The 20,612-nt window shown below is 35.2% G+C and overlaps 1 protein-coding gene across 2 annotated transcripts; it reads right to left on the bottom strand.

Annotated features, from left to right (window-relative positions):
* Positions 1-8,057: 8,057 nt before the first annotated feature.
* LOC100931584 (cytochrome c oxidase assembly protein COX20, mitochondrial) lies at positions 8,058-20,360 on the bottom strand. 2 transcript variants are annotated; one of them, XM_003767769.4, is made up of 4 exons: positions 20,223-20,360; positions 9,559-9,673; positions 9,389-9,452; positions 8,058-8,476 (listed from the first exon to the last, which is right to left on the bottom strand). In XM_003767769.4, the coding sequence occupies exons 1-4, from the start codon at positions 20,262-20,264 to the stop codon at positions 8,335-8,337; spliced, it is 363 nt and encodes a 120-aa protein (XP_003767817.1). In that variant the 5' UTR covers positions 20,265-20,360; the 3' UTR covers positions 8,058-8,334. The 2 variants fall into 2 exon arrangements, with proteins under 2 accessions (XP_003767817.1, XP_023357798.1); XM_023502030.2 differs by lacking the exon at positions 20,223-20,360 and adding an exon at positions 19,749-20,195.
* Between the last annotated feature and the right edge of the window lie 252 nt (positions 20,361-20,612).

The raw sequence follows: 20,612 nt of genomic DNA, 5'->3' as shown, positions 1-20,612 counted from the left end.
CTATTATCCTCAAAACACTTAGGAATCTGACTTGGAGGAAAGAGGAAATTGACCAAATAATAGGTGTGGAATAGGGCCTTCTGACTTAAAACTTTGGTGCTAATTAGTGTTTGGTAATATGCTATTCACAAATATAGGAGCAATAGGAAACTGCCAAACAGAAAAACATTGATTTGGGTCTTTTTCAGTAAGAATCTTACTTAGATAAGAATTAAAGATTGATAATGTGACATTTTAACCAAAGTAATATTAGAAACCCTGAAAGTGATTTTGTAAATGTTGAGATTTAAGTATGGCTTTTTCCCTTTTTCCTTTCCCAGTAGAGGACAAAATAAGTCAAGTGTATGATGAGTTTTTTTCCCCTTTTCTACTCTTAAGCAAAGTGATAAATAGAATAGCAAGCCAATATAGTTATTAATCTTAAGAATTTTCAGCAAAGTAGGTCAGAGGCAATTATTTTAAACTTTTAACAAGGTTAAATTGGCAATCAATGAGCTTATAATTAAGGATTGTAGAGTTTTGAAAGGATAGTAAATAATGACAAAAGTTGAAAAGTAATAATAAAGTAGTTTTAACTTGGCAGTATACCTAAGTAAACTATATGATCAGAATGATTATCAGTTTACATAATAATCTAAAGAACTTCAACAAGCAGCTTTGTCATCTATGATTTCTCTTTAAAGAACAGAAAGAAGTGTTTAGATATGTTAAGGAACACTTGACTAAAGGACTATATTTAGCACTTACATGTTAAGGATGATAGCTAGAAGAAAAGGATTTAAAGTGAAGGTGATACTTGGAAAAAACCCAGAAAGATTGATCATGAAGGTTTCAATGATCTAGGAAAATTAGGAGCTTTTTATAAAGTAACTAGGTTTATTTTCCTGAAATGATTTAATTGGTCCTGAAGTTTAGAATAGAAGACAGAAGTTCTTTGCACCAAGGACAAACCTATTTGTGGAAAGTTGGTTGGTCTTTTCTTTGCAATATTTTGTGCTTATTTTAGAAAAGGTGTCAGAAAGCCTTAAATTTTTTTTGAGGATACTGGTATCTTAATTGTTTGAGGTTTTACCCTGGAAGCAGTTCCTATTCTGACTAGTGTGAAGTGATCAGAAAGTATTATCAGTGCTATTATCTGAACTGATCAGAAAAGATTTTATGCTTCTAATTATTAGGCCATAGAAAAGTAAAAAAATAGTGCTTACGTAGTTTTTAACAAGACAATTCATGGGCTGCATTATATAAAAGTTTATCTGAAAAATAATTTTTAAAGAGTTTAGTATCCTAACTTTAGAGCTGATTTACATCCCTTTATTCAGGTTTTTGGCAAGCTGGAGAGGTTAAATAACAAGCCCAAGTTAGACATACCAAGTATCAGTCAGGATTCTAATTTAATACCAATACATACCTTTCCACTGTGCTACCCTGTTTAAATATGAAAATTGTGAATACCTTGTTATAAAGGCACTATAGTTTTGTTAGAGAATAGGGTTCTGTGTCCCTACATACAAAATCTTGGGCAGATGATTCATTCCTACCTTTCTGTTGTGGGAATTGATGAACATAACAGGTTGTATACTTGACATAGTTTCAATGGTAAAACACAAATTACTGGATTCCCATTTATTTTAGTTCTAGTTAAATAATGACATCCTCAAAGCATGTAGACTCTGGCTCAACACCAAATCAAGATAATATTTCTTAAGGCCTTTGTTACCCATCTTTTAAAAATTCTCTTCAAAGTGTTAATTAAAGGAAACAGATTGCCATTGGGAGTGCTTTCCAAGGTCAAAATGAGCTAATGACTCAGCAAGGAATAGCTTTTGGTTTGGGACCTTTGATTTTACTCCTGAGCCATTCTATTTGTCTACAGTCTGATGGAACTTAGTGGTTCCTCCACTATTATGCCTGAACTTAAAGTGTGACAATTTTTTGTTCTCCCATATTTGGTTCGTGAAGACCCTGGATCCTTCAATAAGCGACATAACACAATTAGTGCTTAGAAAGTAGTAATAGAAAAACCTAAAGTACACTTGAAAGTCTTTCCCAATTGCTGTCCTATTTTTAAAACTCTTGCTATATAATTTTTTTTTTTGGTGGGTGGGGGAGTTAAAATGTGGATGTATTAAACTATTCTGACTAGGTGAAGGTTTAGTTCTCTTTAGGTACTTTTCTCGACACATCTGTCATGCTTTTATATCCAAAAAATTCAGTTTTATTAAAGGCAGCAAATTTCAAGAATTGAGTTAAGCATTCTCATACTCTTTAAATAAAGATGACAATTGTCATGTGTCAAGCGCTTTGAGGCATAATGGGTTTTGCAAATAGGACCCATTTATAAAACCAGGCTGCAACTTTGCAGTTTTCTATACCAAAATTAGTCTATTGGTTTCTAGCTATTTCTTTCCCTGAATTGGTTTTACTCAACAGAATGTTTATTATGGGATTAAACATATCCTTTTAGTTTTATGTAAGTGACAAGTTTTTGTCAACGTAGAGAAAACAAATCTATTGACGCAATCAAATGTAAAAATAAGGTTAACAAGTTTTCCAAACTTGGTCTTTTGATTTTTCTCTAGCAGATTTCAACTCTCCTAGGTCATAGTTATGAAACTATACTAGAAACTTTCATTGAGAAGTAACACCTGACATCGAAGGGACAAGAATGATTAAAAAAATTGGAGAAATACGGGAAAAGGCAAACAGCCTTTTAAGCTTAGCTCATTAGCTTTTGAGAGCACTATTGTTAAATATCATGGCTTAAATCATAACAGTGGGCCAAGTTCTTAAAAAACTAAATATACTCTGTTAATTGGGATAGGGAAATGTTTTGAATTTTCATCAAAGCATGTTTAAGGTTTGATACTTTTTAAGAGGGTAAACTTCAGTCATCTGAAGAGTTCATTTATGTGGGACACTTCATTCCCCAGAGGGGAATAAATGTGGGGGGGCAAGGTTGGGGGAAGGGAGGAAACACCAGTGTTGTTTTGGGATGAGATGTATCATAAAATAAGTTTATAGGATTTTGCAACTAAATAGTCACTGCTTGATTAGGTGACTTGATTGACACAATTTTCAATTAAATGGACTTTTAAGTCATGTTAAGTTTTAAATTGTTTCAGGATATATGTAAAATATGCTGGCTTCAAATAAAATAAAATAAAAACAAACAACAAACCTTGATAATTAGACAACAGATAACTAAGAAGCAACAGCTAAGGAAAAGTCTTAAATGTTTTCACCTAGAATCCAAACATTACACCATCAATTGGAGAACTTGGCTCTTATAAATCAAAAAGCAAATGTCAGGCAAATGGCCTAGTTTTTTTTGAAGGCATCTACCTAAAAGGCCCATGTATAAGCACTTCTCAATCATCAAGTGGCAATGATGCATCAGAACACAACATAGGATTTTAGAGATAAGCTGCTCCAACCTCATTTTATGAATGAGGATACTGAAGAAATTGCCATTGAATACTGGATTTCAGGTACATTTCTCAGTTTATTTAACAATTTAGTAATTAAAATGCAATCTAAAGACTTCACGTAAACAAAATGTTTTGTTTTCTGTCAGCAGTTGGAATTTTTTTTTGATAGAATTGTTGAACATGTTGGAGATAGTCTGTTTTGATTAGCAGCAATAGAATTCTAACTTGTTTATTTTCCTCTGTCTTGTAAAAAATAGTGTTCATACTTAAGGGGTTTTCATTGAATAGAGCTAAATCTTAAAAGCCTACAAATAGTTAAAGAATAGTTAAGGAAACCTGGCTTACTAGCAATAAAGTCTAAGAATTTTAGCTAGATGTTAAATTTGGCATTGATGCTAGGCTGTATTAGTGGGTTCTGTAATGGGAGGTGGTAATCTTTGCAATCAGGTGAGGAATTGTAAACAGTGGCTAACTGCATTTATTCCAGGCCTTTTTCTTCTTAGTTTTCCCAAAAAAGGTTTTATGCTGAAGCCTAATCATGGCATGAAGATGAAGCTGGGTCCTTGAAAGCTATGCCACTAGGGTACATGCTCTAGCAGGCCCTACCAAGCTAGGAAAACTATTATATGAGGACCAGCTTAGCTAAAACGAGAGATTGTTCACCGGAAGTTTGTCCGAAAGGTGATATTTTGCCCACAGTTAATGAACACCATCTACTGAGGCACTGAGTTGGGTGATCTCCTTTGGTAGAGGGAATATCCACATGGAGGAAATCATGGATCTTTTGAATAAGTGTTAGCAATCAGTGCTGATTCCACATGTAACTTTCACATATTCCTGGATGAAGCAGCCTTTCTTCCAAGATAAGGTAATTGACATTTTAAAAATGACAAACACACCTTTTTGGTTCCAAAGTAAAATATTACAGCTGAAGAATTTATTAGCAAAACCTTTTATTTCAAAAGTTTGTTTTGAAATATGAAATTAAAAATGTTAGCTATTCTACATAATGAATGCCTATTAGTATTTTAAGAGTACTAAAAGTTGACAGTAATTCACAATTCACCAGCCAGGTAAAGAAACAGTTTGATAACTTTTACTACAAAGCAACTGAACATAAATTGTCATATCAAGAAAGGGGGGGAGGGATGGGGGAGAAAGAATCTTGGCAGTCAGTTGAGCACATGATTCTAAAATGAAGTGCTGTGCTGTTCCTATGTTAGGTCAGAACTTTGGAACCAGAAGGTTTAGGAACTTTAGAAAATCATCTAGTCAACCAACCATAATGAAGCAAAATAATATTTGGCCAAGCCTAGGACATCAAGTTCCATTGGCTCCTGATTACATTTGCACATACTGTTGACCAGTTGTTCATTGGGGAAAACCATATGAAGAACGAATGCTTCCTCAAAAAAAAAATCAAAATATACCATGTTTTATTATTTTAATATACGAGTTAACACTTTAGTATTGCCAAATGTTTTTTAGAAAGATTTGTGCTAATCAAAAATCTTTAAATGATCACATTTAAAGCAAAATATGAAATTTAAGTTTCATTTAGGAACATCCCAGATTAATTTAAAAGTTAAATTATTTGGTAATGAAAATCTGAAAATTTTGTCCAGGGCTTTTTCACATGTGACAGGCTATTTTACATCTGAAGCAATTTTAAAGGAGATTTTGAATATTTTTCGTGACAAAGGGTATTCATGTGGAGAAGTCAGATCAAATTAAAGATTGCTATGAAATCTAAAGTAATAAATCCAATGAGGTAGAATAATTTTCTCCCTAGCACAACATTAGGTGTCACTAAAACGAGTAATTTCTAAAAGTATGTTCTTAGGGGAAAGATGTTTTTTTAAAAAATAATGCAACAAACCAAGAGAAGCGAATTTCCATGTGATTAGTACTCCCTAATATATGTTATACCTTGGCCATAACATGGCCATAATGCATATAACAACATTTGAAATGCTGTAAAAAACAAAAAAACAAAAACCCAAAAAACAGAAAAACTCAGCTGTTACCAATTTAAGGAAATAGCAATAGTGGTAAACTTATTCTTTACTGAGAAATTAATGCCAAATTTGCTGAGTATTTTAATTAAAATAACTTCCCTTATTAGATGGAAAGGGGCCAGCTCTTAAAATTGACAGCATCATCATGGGCTCAAATCACAAAACATCGCCACATCCTTTGCCTATTTGGAACCAACAGTCTGAAAAGCTTTCTAGTTTTAATTCCCTTGGGTTATTTGGTCCTATTTCTGAGGTTTTAAAAGCAGATACTACTTTGAGTAATGGGATGGTAAAAGGAAACAAGCATCAAAGAGCGCTGAGCACAACTTGTGTACATTTAGCAGATAATGAGCCACAGTTTTCAGTGAAACTTCTAATTGCCACCATTCTATTTCATCAGCTGTTTAGCTGGTACCTACTGCCATTTCACCTAGACTGAATTCTGAATTAATGGAATGTGGAGGAAATTGTGCTGCTGATGGCCCCAGGTGGCCTTTTAGTTCTAAAAGGTAGGTGTTTTTTTTATTAAAACCATTATTAGAAAAAAAGAGTGGCTTAAAAATCCCAAGAAATCATAGCTACTCTGGCAGGTGTGTCCAAAATATATAACACTTAGCTATTATATATATATATATATATAATATGTAGCTATTTTCATTCTGAAATGGTATAATTGTCCAAAATTGGTATCAAAATCTCTCATTTTAGTGCACGTTTTCAAAGTGGACTTTTTAAGAAATCCTATTCGTAAAATATTGTGCAACTTTGTCCAATTTTTGATAGTTTTTACATTGTGACTTCTCCATCTCAATTTCCTTGGATTACCTTGCTTAGATCATCTAGTTCAACACTTGTTGGAAACAAAACTAGAACCCAAGTGATCCTGACTTCCAGTTTAGTTTTCTTTCTACTATACACTATTAAAATCTGTACTTTCATGTATCTGAATTGTTTTGGTTCTGATGATTTTGAGTGAAGTAGGCCAGTCCAGAAAGTCAAATGTGCTTACAAATGTATTCTTTAGAACACTTGCTGTTTTCACCTTTTCCCTAGTCAAATACTGGTTGCCACGCAGAAACATCAGTAGAAATGATCTAACTTTCAGAAAACTTCAAAGATATAAAACATTTGTTTAGGGGAAAAAATATTTGTTCAAGCATTTATTAAAATTTTTATTTTACCCCTCAAGTGCTATCCCATTTTCTCCTTCCCTGATGTTGGGAATAAAGAGCAAAATAACAATTGTATACTTTTTAAGACAAATGTGTTACTCATTTCTTCCCTTTCTTACCTTAATTTCTTTGGCTACCAAACAATTTTGGAAATTCCTCTACAACCTTAAGGGAACAAAATTGATAACTACTTTTTTTAACTTTACAGTTTTTTACTGCTACCAGTTGATAGCTTATCTCTGCCAGGAAATACTATTTACCTTTATTTTAACTAATATGGCCTAATCTCAGAAATCTTTGGAAAAAGAAAAGGGAGAGGGAAGTTGGGGTTTGCTTCATTAAGAATAAAACTAGCTTCAAGAAAGTGGGATGAGAAGAGTACTAGGGAGGACTTGGGGATCTGGTCCCAGTTCTGCCCTTTTTACTCTTTTCTCTTTAGGCAAATCACAATATACCTCATCTTCAAAATGAGCATGTTGGGACTCCTATGATAACTAAAAATTTTTCTATTCTCCCAATTATTAAGATCCAGGGGAAGGCATAAGGATTTTCTTTTTTTTTTTACAAGATCTATGCATGGGTAATTTTTCAGCATTGACCCTTGCAAAATCTTCTGTTCCAAGTAGGATGTTTTTCTTGATGAGAGGGCTTGCTTGTGATTGCAATAAAAAATGAGTATGGAAATACTCTTATTACCCAGTATATGTAAACACATTTGTCCTTTATTTTATATGTCCATGATAGATATTTTATATATGCATAAGCACATACACATAAATGATGTAGACAATATCCCCAATGCCCCAGAAAATAAAAATTTGCTGATATGAATATAGAATTTAGGTAGAGGTTAAATTTCTCTAAGAACTACTGTCGTAGCTGATTATATGACAAATTATTTGATATCATGATCATCTTAATATTTTCAAACCATTTTGGTTGGATGACAAAAATTAATAAGATGCAAAATGTCATTTTTTCCCCTTGTAATGATTTTTCACATTTATATTAAAAGTGCATCTTTGTGTCTTCATTTAGTGAATGCTAGAGTGGACCATTTACTGAATGAGATAAAGAAATGAGGACTAAGTGAAAATCTAAGGGTAAGTAACTTTAAACATCCCCTCACCCCATTTTTCTAAGGGATCTAACAACTTAGCAGTCCAAGTTTTGTCAACCTAAGATGATCTTGACATTAAACTCAGAATCTTTTCCTGGTCAATAATATATATTATTATACTTAAGATGAAATCTACTTATGATGATGAACTGGGAAGATAAATCAAAATGAGAAGTAAAATTCTGAATCCTAGAAACACTATTATTAACTTGCTAAGGTATTCCAAAAGATAAAAGTGAACGGAACTTTGGTGTTGTAGTATAAGAATTATTAGAACCTACATTCAGAAACCTTAGAAACTCATTAACTTAGAATCATATTTTTTTTAAAAGGATGAAAATTTCATGCTTTTATTTCCAAGTATGCCAAACACTTAAATTTTATCATTTATTTCACAATTACAATATTAATAAATTTCATATTGTGTTGCACAATCAGGATTGATATTTAACAGAGAATGAAATAATAACCACTTTTATCACACTGCAGATATTTTTAAATTTTCTAATTTTTTAAAAGCTTCCCTGTCAAAACTTTAAATTCTCAAAGCAGTTTCAAGGAAAGCTTTAAACTGTTCCTTAACCTTGTGGCCTAGATTAAGAATTGTCGCTTTTGGTGCCGATTTGTTTTCTTTCAGGATCAAGGTGGGTACTTTCAAACAGAATCTTGTTTTTTATTCCTTCTTGAACAATTCTTTGCTGGATTCTTTGCTTTGCATAATTATATCTACAAGGAAACCTTTAAGAAAAAGTAATAAATTCTTAATGAAATAGTAGTAATTTATAGCAGTTAACATTTCTTTTTCTTTTTGTGCATGAGACTCAAGAATTTGTGCTTGGACTCACTACTATAATTTACAATCCTAATTGAAATAATTTAAATATTTGGGACTGAAAGTTTTGTATGATTTTTTTAATAGTTGTAATTCATAGCAAATGTATTAAAAATAACTTAACATTATTTTCCCCCCAATTACATGTTAAAAACAATTTTTAATATTTGTTTCCTCTTTTCTTTCCTTCCCTTCCCCCTTTCATTGAGAAGGCAATTTGCTGTGGGTCACATATGCAGTATAATATTTTTCAAGGGGAAAATAGGCTTAATTTTCTCCTGAAGGTTTTTGTGGATCCTGCTACCCATTCTCCTGCCCTGTCATTTTAGTTAAACAGGATAATTGCTTCTGTGTTTAAGGATTCCCATAGCACAGCCCATATTCTCTTACACCAACTACTCTGCTAAAGCTCTTCTTGTGACAGGTATTTAAAAGTTCAGTACAGCTGGGATCTTATATTTGATTTTGCCAGTAGGTGCCTGATATTGATACATACAGATCACATATTCTATGTCAAGAATTCTAATTTTAAAAATTAGTCAGTTCCTTATTTTGTTAATCTTGTATTGAAATTTCCCATCAATTTATTTAAAATTCAAATTGTCTATTAAAGTGTGTAAATAACCAAAATAAGCTAGTTTGCATTTTTTTCTTACAAGGAAAAAGAATTTACATTTTAAAAATAACTAGAAGAGATTATTTAAAGCTTTTTGAGTTTTCTTAAAGATGGATGACATTTTAGAGTAGCTTAGATTTCATATAAAAAAGGAACGAACACCTAAAACATAAAGATTTGTTCAGAAAATAAGCATACATACCAGCATCCTAAAGTTCCCAAAATAAATACTCCTACTGCAACGTCACAAGATCTTCTAACTCTACCTATTAAATAAATAAAAACCAAATGTTAATTTCAGTCATTTGAAACTGTTGCAACTAAAACAATTTTCGTATGGATATATCAAATCTTTTAACTGCAAATACTCACTAGTAAATAGAAAATGTCCCAAGGCAGCTATGACAGATCCTAATGAGCCATAGAGTATAGAATGTCTTGCACAGGGTACATTCTGAACATCCAAAATTCCTAGGAGTTTAAAAGGCTAGGATTTAAAGGGGAAAAAAAAGTATTGAGAAAAAGAAAACATTTCCTATTTTAGATTTATTTGGTAGAGATGGCATTCAAAACCACATCTTTCCTCCACATTTTGAATTTAAATTGGGGGTTAAGAAGTTGTTCCTTTTAAAAACTCACCCACCACTATATATGTTTGATTTGTTTTTCAAGGGTTGCTAACAAAACCCTACAATGTTTTCTATTCATAATCACTGGAGCCACAAATCTGTGACATAATGTGTGACACTGAAAAAATTTTGATCCTTGTTCAGATAAATTTGTTAGGGGATTTTTAAAAGTACTTAACTATGTATGAAAAAAGATTATAGTAGAGTAGTAATAACATCAATTTTCAAAGGTTTGTGATTTTTTTTTTCTGATGGACTGCTCCATGTCTTTGAAATGCTCATGAGTTATTTTTACCTTGTTAAACTGATTTTTAAGGGAGGATTTTTAGATCTGAGAAAGTGACTTGTACCTACTATATGTAAGAGATAGACTTCTGGGATACTCGGTATAAGAAATGCTCAGTGAATTTAAAATTTTGTTTTGCTGACAGTATAGAATAAATGTGTACATTACAAGCATATAAAAATAAAATACAAGAAATCACAAATCAGTACATGATTAACTGCAAGAGAAACAATAACTTGAATTATCACTATTGGACCAGAATAGTTTGGGAAACCTCTGCAGATCTAGAGTGTGGATAACATTTAAGTAAATTGAAAGGACAGGTTTTTTTTTTTTTTTTAATAGTCCAGTTTGTTTTATTCTTGCTTTTGTGCAGCTGATTTTTGTCCACCTTTCCAAAAAAAAAAAAAAAAATAACTTAACCTGTAGTTAATAACTTAACCTGTAGTTAACCACAGTTATTTTTAACCTAAATATATATATAAAATATAGTAACTAGGGTGACCATCTTTGCTAAGCAGAAGAATAAAGCTGACTGCACTTACTGAGTCTCAGGTGAGTAATTAAAACTATGTAAACAGGGATGTTTGATTATCCTAACTCTGAGATACCTTTATCAATAGCCAAACTTAAGAATCTTAATCACCCCAGTGACATGGAGGCTACCCCAAAAAATTGACCCAGGTCATTAATGTTCTTCCAACTACAAATGCTGTTTATTTTTTTATATTTTTGGTAAGGCAATTGGGGTTAAGTGACTTGCCCAGGGCCACTGCTGTTTATTTCTTACCCTTACTAATGAGTGGCAGAGTGCCACAATAATATCCCAGAATTTGTGTGAGGAGTGAGTTAGTAATGAATAAAGGAAAATAAAAAGTTAAGGTTACCAAGACTTTAGAAAAAAGTGTATATATTTTATTTTAACCATATTGTTTTATGAGTTTTATTATGTCCTTCTTGCTCCTGATCTTTAGCTGGGAAAAACACAGGAAACGAGCTACATACATATGAAGTGCTCTTTTAGGATCATGGGATTTCAGAGAAGGGATTTTTGGCAGTAACCAGTCAAAACTTCTTACTTCAGAGAAATAGGTTTGTTAGTGTCTTAATACTTAATGTCTTTGGGCACAAGCTTCTTTAATCTGTAATGAGGGTTCAGCTCTACATGAAGCCCAGGGCTCTGTCCTAAGTCACACAAGAAGTTATGTCGAGCTAGATAAAACCTGTACTTTTTATACATATATGTTTCATTATGTTGTGTGACTGGGGCTCTGGGCTAGGAGTTAAATGGCCTGGGTTCTATCTCTGCATTCAATCAGTTACTATGGGTACATCATTCACCTAAAGCCTTGTGTAAAATGTGGACAATTAAGGCAGTATGTCCACATGAAGTTAAAAGAAATCCTGCCTCTTCACACATACTGGCTCCATAATATGGACAAGTTACTGTCCTCTGAATTTTCTCAGACAACTCTATTAAGACCAAATTTTAGAACAGTTACTGTGATTTCTAGAATCCCCTATAACAATTCAGAAAACTGGGGGGGGGGGGTATAGATTCTGTCCATCTCAGGGTTGTTATGAAGAAAGGGATGAATTAAAAAAAAAGTTATAGCACTCTTAATTTATTTTGTATATTTTGTATAATTTGGGTTGCTATATATAACAAGTTGCTTGAAATAGCTACTCCAAATACTCTCCATGAAAGTTGTGTTTAGAAAAATGAGGCAAAATTAACAGTAATAATTTATATGCAAATAACTTTAGAATACAAATTATTATCTGGATCAAAATATAAAACTAGAAATTGTTAAGTACTACATGAACTTCTACTTAGACACTGACAATGCTTTTAGATTATAGTGCCATTTACAAAAATCAAGATGGAAATAAAAGACATCTATGTAAGGGGCAGGGATAGGGGATTAATATCAAATGAAAAATCAATAATAAATGAGAAAGTTTTCTTGCTCCCATTATATAGGAAGTTCTAGTCCCAAATATTTACTACCAGTTTTAAGGGCAATACTTTAAAAACCTGCCAAGTGTGATATGAAACAATACAATAATGGATTACAGTCACAATAATGGCTTATCTTTTCAAGTTTATTTGATGATAGATGAGAAGAGTAGAGCAGATTAGAGAAGAACCCTCCCCCCCCCCCTCAAGTCAGTTACATACTATATTACCTTTTCATGCTAATAGCAAGATACTATTTAATAATACTAATATTTCATGCTGAATGAATAATAATATGCTAAATGATAATATTTCATGCTAAATAGCAAGAGGGATGCTGTCAAGGATAGTTGTCCTAAAATTAGGCCTAACAGCTGTGTTTTTGTTTGTAGGTGTGCTTAATTACTCTTCCTGTGCATAAGGACTTGCCACACAGCAAAATAGCTGAATATGTCAGCTATGTATATTTCAAAATATCCTGACATAAGAACTTTTTTTATTTAGATGAACATTCCAAGGAAAAGCTATATGGGGTACATGTGTGTCTGTGTGTGTGATGTATAAAAAAATGGGGTAGTCAAGAAGTAAAAGAAATTTTTTCCCCTTAAATTAACTTCAAAAGCTTAACTTCCATTATCACTTTTTACACTTAAACAATTCTGCCTTGGTCAGACCCCTGGAATTCTGCATTCAGTTTAAGGAAGACATTGATAAACTGGAAACCATCCAGAGGACACCAACTAAGGTGGTAAACAGGGATCTTTATCCTGGAAAAAAGAAGACTATATTCTAGGAGCTTTAAATGAATGTTTGCTGATTGACTGACATAATACTTAAGGCTGTAAAGTATCTACTATATGCTTCCCCTTATCAATATAGGTGGCTCAAGTTCATAGCTGGACCAGAAGGAATTCTGCTGACCAGTTATAATCTCTTCAGCAAGTTTTAACTTCCTCAGGAAACTTCCTCATCTTAGCTGGGGATAATTATAGCACCTACCTCACAGTTTGCTCTGAGGTTCAGATGTTTGTGAAGCTTTAAAAGTCTTAAAATCTTATTACTAATGATTAAATAGGCCAGTACAGGAAACTGCTTGTTTCAAAGGCTGATAACCACTTGTCAAAAATGTGATTCTGAAGCTGAGCATCATGGGCAGGTGAATTAGAATAGACAGTTCCTGTTTAGTTGGAGAAACAAGATTACCTAGCTATTTGTTGAGAGTTCCTTCTACAGAACTCAGTTATACTCAGAGGCCTGTTATACATGAAAGGCAACCATCCCATTTACTCCAGAAGAATCTTCCACCCTCTATCATTGCCCTCTTTTTACTTGTCTGCTGGATGCTTCCCTATGTATAGACTACAAACATTCTAGTATCTCTTAGACCAATCCATTCATCCCCACTAGTCCGAATGTTGTCTAGGATATGTGCTTCTGCAACCAATTTCAATTCTCTCCCTAATATTTAATCTTTTCTCCAAATAATCATCCTTGACCTTTGCAGCCTTTTCTACATCATCTCATCTTAGCAGCCCTAATCTCCCAGCCTCCAGAATGCGGAATGCATATCAAACTTGTCCAAGTCCCAAACTTAACATGATAGGTAGTTGGAAATGCGTTCTGGATGACTGAAGATGGTGTTGCTGTCAATAACGGAAAAGTTGGAAAGAATATTGGGGGGGGGGGGAGGCAGGAAGATTAGTTTTTGACATGTCTACAATTTGTAAAATCTGGTGCTCTTTGCTACCATGCTGGTGCAGGCCTACAGTACCTCACAGCTATACTTATCCAATTGCTGGTTGGTCTCCCTGCCATAAAAGTGTCCAATCTTTGTTCACTCAGGTCTCAAATCTTCCTAAAGCACAGACCTGACCCAAACAAATAGAAAAATATAGTTCCTCAGATGTTAACCAACTCCAGGCATTTTCACTGTTCCTCATCCCCCCCCCCCCCCCCCCCCCCCCCTCCCCCCCCCCCCCCCCCCCGCCCCCCCCCCCCCCCCCCCCCCCCCCCCCGGTTCTAGGTGCTGGCTAGAAGAACAAGGCTGAGATAAAACTCCTATGAGAAGTCCTTTGATCTTAATATGCCTTTCTTCCATCATTCACTTGGCTACTTTTGTGTGTATAAAATCTTGTAGTTTGCCATAATTTGATACCTGCATTCTCACAAAGCAAAATTATAAACCAACAGGACTTATGAGGGAAATGAGATTAAGGACACAATACTTGTGTCAGTGATATACCAATAAAAGTGATGTATCAATAAAAAGAATCTATAAATGGTTGCATAATTTTATATCTGCTCAATGGTTGAGAAATGCAAATACATTAAATAGCAGTTCCCAGGAAGCTTGAGCTAACAGTGTCACTAGCCCTCTTGCATTTCATAGATCCTCCTACACCAGAGATACCCAATAAACACGGCATTTTTAACAAAGATCCAAAAATCCACAAGATTGCTTGTGGTGGAATGACTGAAGCTCCCAAGTTAAGGATGATGCTTTAGTGGCACAGTATCTTCTCTCTATACATACATATTTGCCATATCATATAAATTATACACATACAGATCTCTATTCTAGGAAAATGGAGATTGGAATACTAATTACTGCAAACAGTAATGCAAACATTAGTAATGTTAAATTCCATAGGCATAATCAGCATATTAGAAGAAAGTTGGAAAATTCCTTTCTCTGACTTAAGTTTTCTATAGTTTTTTTTTTTTTTAGTTTTCCATTCTAAGGTTGCAGTGGTTTTCTTGGTGCTCATCCTTTCTCCTCAGCCAGCCACTGCATCACTGGATTGTCTCCCTCTGCTCCTCCCTGGCTCCCTCATTTTGTATCACCTATCCTTTGAAGTCACAGAGAAACCTTAAAAGTCTACTTACCTTCATTGGAAAAATTGGTATCCCCCCAAAAACGTTCCTGCCTACTCTATATTGTTAAAGTTTGCTTCTCATCACAATCTCAGAACATTAAAGTGAAATTTTCCCACTTCCCCAAAACATTTTAATAGCACCTATCTGGTCCTTAAAAAACAAGAGTAGTATATTTGAGATGTTTGTATTTATTTACAATAGATGAAGGCAGCCCTAAATATTAATAAAGATGAAAATTTGTCACATCTTCATTGTCCCAAGTTCCAAACTGCCTACACAATCTGTGAATCCTATCCTGGTAATAGATAATTCCCAACTCCAAGCCTTTGCTTACTGTTTACAGCTGGAATGTCAAGTCTTTTCTACCTATTATTTAGTCAAGCCATTCCTCCAGGCCTTTGTAAAAGGGACTTTTGAGGTCTTTATCTGGTCCAAAAATCTGAGATCAAAGTGATGTACTTAATGTTACATGGTTAATAAGTGGCAGAACTGAGTAAGGGTTTTATATCATGGCATTGTTCTTAAGTAACGAATATTTCAAATATATTTTATCTTGTAACCTCAGGGCTTAGCATGAACATGACATACCTATATTCAGACATGAGAAAGATTAATAAATAGTTCCTGTTCTCATGGAAACGCAGAAAAATTCTAGATAAATTCATAGTAATTTTTAGAAGAGTACTGTGAAGAGGTTAACTTTTGAGCTAAACGGTGAGGAAAGACCATGAGGATCAGTGCTTAAAAAGGGATAGCAATAGGAGACACAATGTTATATATGAGGAATGGGCAATTTGCCAGTTTGGCTCAATGAAACTTTAATTGATATCTACCCCAACCTGATATGCCAGGCAGAATAATTTGTCTTCACTATCACATCCTAGCAGAATCACTTTCAGACCAAGTTGAGTACATTAATAGGTAAAGGATATGAAGAGGTGGCCAAAAAATCCTAATAGGATAAGGTATTTTCCTTAATGTTCACTGGTTTCAGATTTCTCCTTCCAGCAGATAATTGGAAGTGCTCGCCTTCAGGGAATTTTTAATAGCCCACAACTCCCCCCCCCCCCCCAATTAAAAAGGGTATTATGACTTTACTGAGAAAAAGTGGTCTTAAGATTAAGTAAACTAAAACTTCTATACACAGGATAATGAAACTTCAGCTTTAGGATCAGCTAGATGGTACAGTAGATAGGGTGCTGGACCTGTAAATGGGAAATTTTCTCAGATACTTATTGGCTGTGTGACCTAGAGGAATAATTTAACCTATTCAACCCAAATTTCCAAATTTCCATAGCAATAAACTCACATGGTTGTGAGGAGGATACAGTTAAATAATTGTAATTATTTGCGTTGCAAACCTTTAAGCCCTATCTAAAAATGCCAGCCTTCTAAGGCTTAACCCCTTCACCTAGTTTACCAAGGCTGGAATGCTCTCCTTCATCTCTGCATACTCACCTCCCTTGCTTCCTTCAAGTTGAAATTAAAATGTAATTTACAAAAATCTTTTCCAACATCTCAATTCTAGTAACTTTTAATCATTTTCAATTTTGTATATGACTTCTTGCATGTCTCTTTCCCAATAGATTGTGAGCTCCTTGAGAGCAGGGGCTGTTTGCCTCTTTGTATCTCTAGCACTTAGCTCAGTGCCTAGCACAATGATATTTCAAATTTGTGGGTTTTGTTGGTCATTGCAGATAGAAAACAGTTGACCGCTATTTTTTGTATGCCACCTGGAAATTACAAAGTCAATGTTTGTAAGTCATCTGATCTTCTATTGAGACTGTAGGTCCATTTAAATCAGTGTGCAAGCTTTGAAGCAAGGCTAATAATCTGTAATTCAGTAGTACTACGTTCAGCATAAGGGTATTAATATTTTAATTAAATATTTTTAAACAAAGTAACAGGGTACCCAGTAATAGCTTGCTTTCAGTTACTTCTATAATGCCTAGCTGTTTAATATCTCCCTGGTCTCTTTAGTAAAGAAACTACAACCTTATGAAGAAAAAATATGGCTATTTTATGAGGTTTATATTGATATTCTTAAGTGAAAAATAACCCTAAATCATTTTTAGATATGACCTAAATCATGCTAGGCAGCAATTTACTGCACATATAATTATAGTTAAAAGGCAAAAAATTTTTGTATATATGTTAAAATTTGACTACTGTTTTGCCAGAATAAAAAAATGGCCTAGTAGTATTAAGTCTCTCCACACAATCTACTGCAAAGGGTGGTTCAGCCATTCTGGTTCACTTGCCACCAACTCCTAATGCCTTTTTTAACTGGCTGTCCACTCAGTCTGGAATAATCCATCCCTCTTTTCTTCTGCCTGGGGGAATCCCTGGTTTCCTGCAAGACTCCTGAGGCTCCTGTACACCTACTGCTGGTCTTTCCTGATCTCCTGCCCTGATCCCTGATGCTTTCTCCAAACAGCTCACATGAGAATTGTTACAAACATGCTTTTCATATCAGAATGTCAACTGCTTGGGGGGCAGGAACCCTTTCACAATTAATTGCTTCTGTATACAAGTGTATAGGAACTATATGGAATATAATAGGTGTTTTAATAAATACTTGATGGAATGAACTATTTTTTTTTTATTGTGAAGGGGGTGGAGTTTGAGGAAATAACAGCCCAAATGCATGAAAACAGTCTGTTTGGAACTAGGAAAAACTTAAAATACTCTAAAATATATGTTGCTAATTAGCATTCTTCTCAAATTGCAAATAGACTAAACATAACTAATGGAAAATAAACAGTAGGCATGTCATCACTAAGTTTATACATCAAACATTGGTTTTTTGTTTTTGAACACTTTTGAACAGTTTGAACTGTTTTGAACAGTTAAATGAAACTATTCAAGCTATAAGGTCTTAAGATCTAAAAGACATCTTCAAATTAAATCACATCTAATTCAAGTATATATAAGAAAATGTTCTAGTGGAAAGGGGTGGTTTGTATGGACATAGCAGTCTATTAAAACTTTTTTGTGCACTATCATAAGGTTTTTGGCTCTGCATTTCAGAAACTTGATGACGATCAAGGTGATCAGAGCTAGGGATTGATTTATCAAAACGACCAGGTTCAAAATAGATACTTGCATAAAGTATTGCTGAGCTATATATTAGAGCAAATTACAGATGAGAAATTTAATTAGTTTGGAAGTAGGGCAGAGTTCATCTGTTAGAACTTGACAAAATAACTGCTAGATCTACTTATTTTTGTGTAGTTAACCTATACTGGTTATTAAAAAATCCTTGGAATTGTAAACATGCCCAAGTCTAGTCTATGGCTACTGGATTTTTTTTTTTTTTTGCAGATTATCCTCAATATAACTATGAGATTGAGACTTTTACTCCCAAAGGTAACAGCTACCAAACATAAACATTTAAGACGAGTCACCAAAAATCCCCCCCAAAACCCACCTAAAAAACTTGCTACTTTATCTGCGTATGCACTGAATGAACCATCTAGTTTGGTATTAAAACAATTACACTTTTTCCATTTTCCAAATATTTAACACTCATTTAATTTATTCAGCAGCCCCTGGGAGATATGTGAGTATTATTAACTCCTGTCTAGAGTTGAGGAAACAGATTATGTTGATTATACAGGTTATACAGTGTCCATTACAAAACTGGATCTGGAATTTCAAGTGCCAGATTGCCAATGAGCTTTCCAAGTATACAAGCTTCAGTAAAGAATATCACATTTTAAATAGCTATATTTAAATTTTGGGGCATATAATAAAATTTGATCAAACATTAAAAATAAAATTACCATTTATATATTAGATATTTCATTGTAAAATATTAGTGTTTATGTTAACCTATTAGTCAAATTAAGATTAAAATGTACAAAGCATGATCCTTTGGTATTGTGTTCTTTAATGTACTAAAGATATTTCTAATGTCTATATTCCTGATTATTCCTTCTGTTCAAAAACAAGGAAATCTGTTTTAAAAAAAAGTCAACAGATAACTGGATAATGGTCATAATCACAGCAGATTACTCTTCAGCATGACTGTCTTAACGCAATTTGTATTGCTTAATACAGACTAAAGGTATATGTGTGTGTGTTTTTTTAAAAAAAAATTCAATTTTGATAAGGGAAAGCATGCTTACTATATTCAGAACCTATTTCCTCAGTTTGTCCTTAATTAAAGATTAATTAGTTTCCAATTTAGTGGGACTTAAGAATCCCTACAATATGGCTCAGATTTCTATAAGATAAAACGTCAACAAATAATTGCTGTGGGTGCATGTGACTTAAATCACATCCTCATCAATTTCTAAATCTTTCAACAAATTTCAAAATGCAAATAGTTTTGGCGTTTAAAGCCCTTCATCCTCTGGTTCCAGCTCCTGTCAGTCAGCCTGAATGACAATTAACAGCCTCAAATAGTCTGCTCCACAGCCAATGGCGCCCATCAGACCGCCAGGGTTCCCTACCGGCTCTCCAGAGGGGCCAGTGGTCAATGCGTGCCCCGGCAGTGGAAGTTTGGTGCGGCCGTCAACATGCCCGACTGACCAAAGAGAACCGATCCCGGCCGGTGGAGCAGGCCCGAGCTTGTACTAGCTACTATAGTCTATAGTAGTAGGGGCCGGCCTTCAAACTGGAAAAACTTCAGCGTCTTAGGTCAGCGTTGACAGACATGGGGCCACCTAAGATGTACTTTTATTTTTCACTGGCTCACTGTTAAGATGCCGATATGCAAGGAATTTGATCGCCGGTCAGAGAAAAACCACCCCAGCTTTCTATCCACTGAAATCAACCGTCCAGTCCCCATTCCTACGGTACTTACTAGGTGAAGATAAGGCTGCGGCCGGAGACACAAAAGCAACATTGTAACGACTCATTTCCCCTTTCCTAACACCTCAACTTGTGTAAAAACCCACAAAACTACGTACAATTTAGACCTGTGGGGAAGCAGTGTGCCCTTCCTGCAATTTTTCACCATTTTGTTTCGCGTATCCTTTTAATTCTGACCGGACAATTGTGATTAGTGTCTTAAAATGGAGACAAGGCTGGTCCTAGAGAATGGCTCAAACCTCGGGAGCGCCACGGCCTAGCCTCCCGCGTGCCCCGGCAGCCCTGCACGTCCCCAGATCCCGGGCGTTTCATTTTCCCGGCGCGGTTGCCGCCCCTCCCCCTACCTCGGCCGCGAGGCTCCAAGCCTCGGGCCTAGAAAAGATCGAAGCGACTGCTCGTGTGGGCTCTGGAGGCCCAGGGCCGGCGCTTGGGCTCCCCCTTCCGCTCGGTTAGCCCTTCCCATTACCTTCCCCTTCCCGGGTTCCCCGGCCTCAGTCTCAGTTGCCATGCTGACGAGCCCGTGCCGCACGCCCTTCACTCGCTACCACCGAGACAAACAGGAAGTGCCGCCTAGAACGGACGCTCTCGCGCTCCCCCGTGAGCTCTCTCTTTGGGTCCTCCTCGACTCTCCCTCCCCAGCCCCTTATCTCCCTCCGCCCCTGCCAACACCACGTCCGCCATTTTAGAAGCTGCACTATCCCGCCGCAGCGCTCCTCAAAGCGGTCGAGTCCGTGGCCGCCTAGACGACCGACAACTCCCTTGTTCATTAAAATAGGTTACACCTTTTCCTAGGACGCTTCCTAACTCCGCCTTCTCGCGTTATAAGGAAGGGCCCGGGGAGGGGAAATAGGTCCCG

Source organism: Sarcophilus harrisii, chromosome 4 (assembly GCF_902635505.1).
Source record: "Sarcophilus harrisii chromosome 4, mSarHar1.11, whole genome shotgun sequence".
In the NCBI taxonomy this organism is placed as follows: domain Eukaryota; kingdom Metazoa; phylum Chordata; class Mammalia; order Dasyuromorphia; family Dasyuridae; genus Sarcophilus; species Sarcophilus harrisii.
Note: the sequence above shows the minus strand (reverse complement) of the source record. Positions and strands in the feature narration are given on the sequence as shown.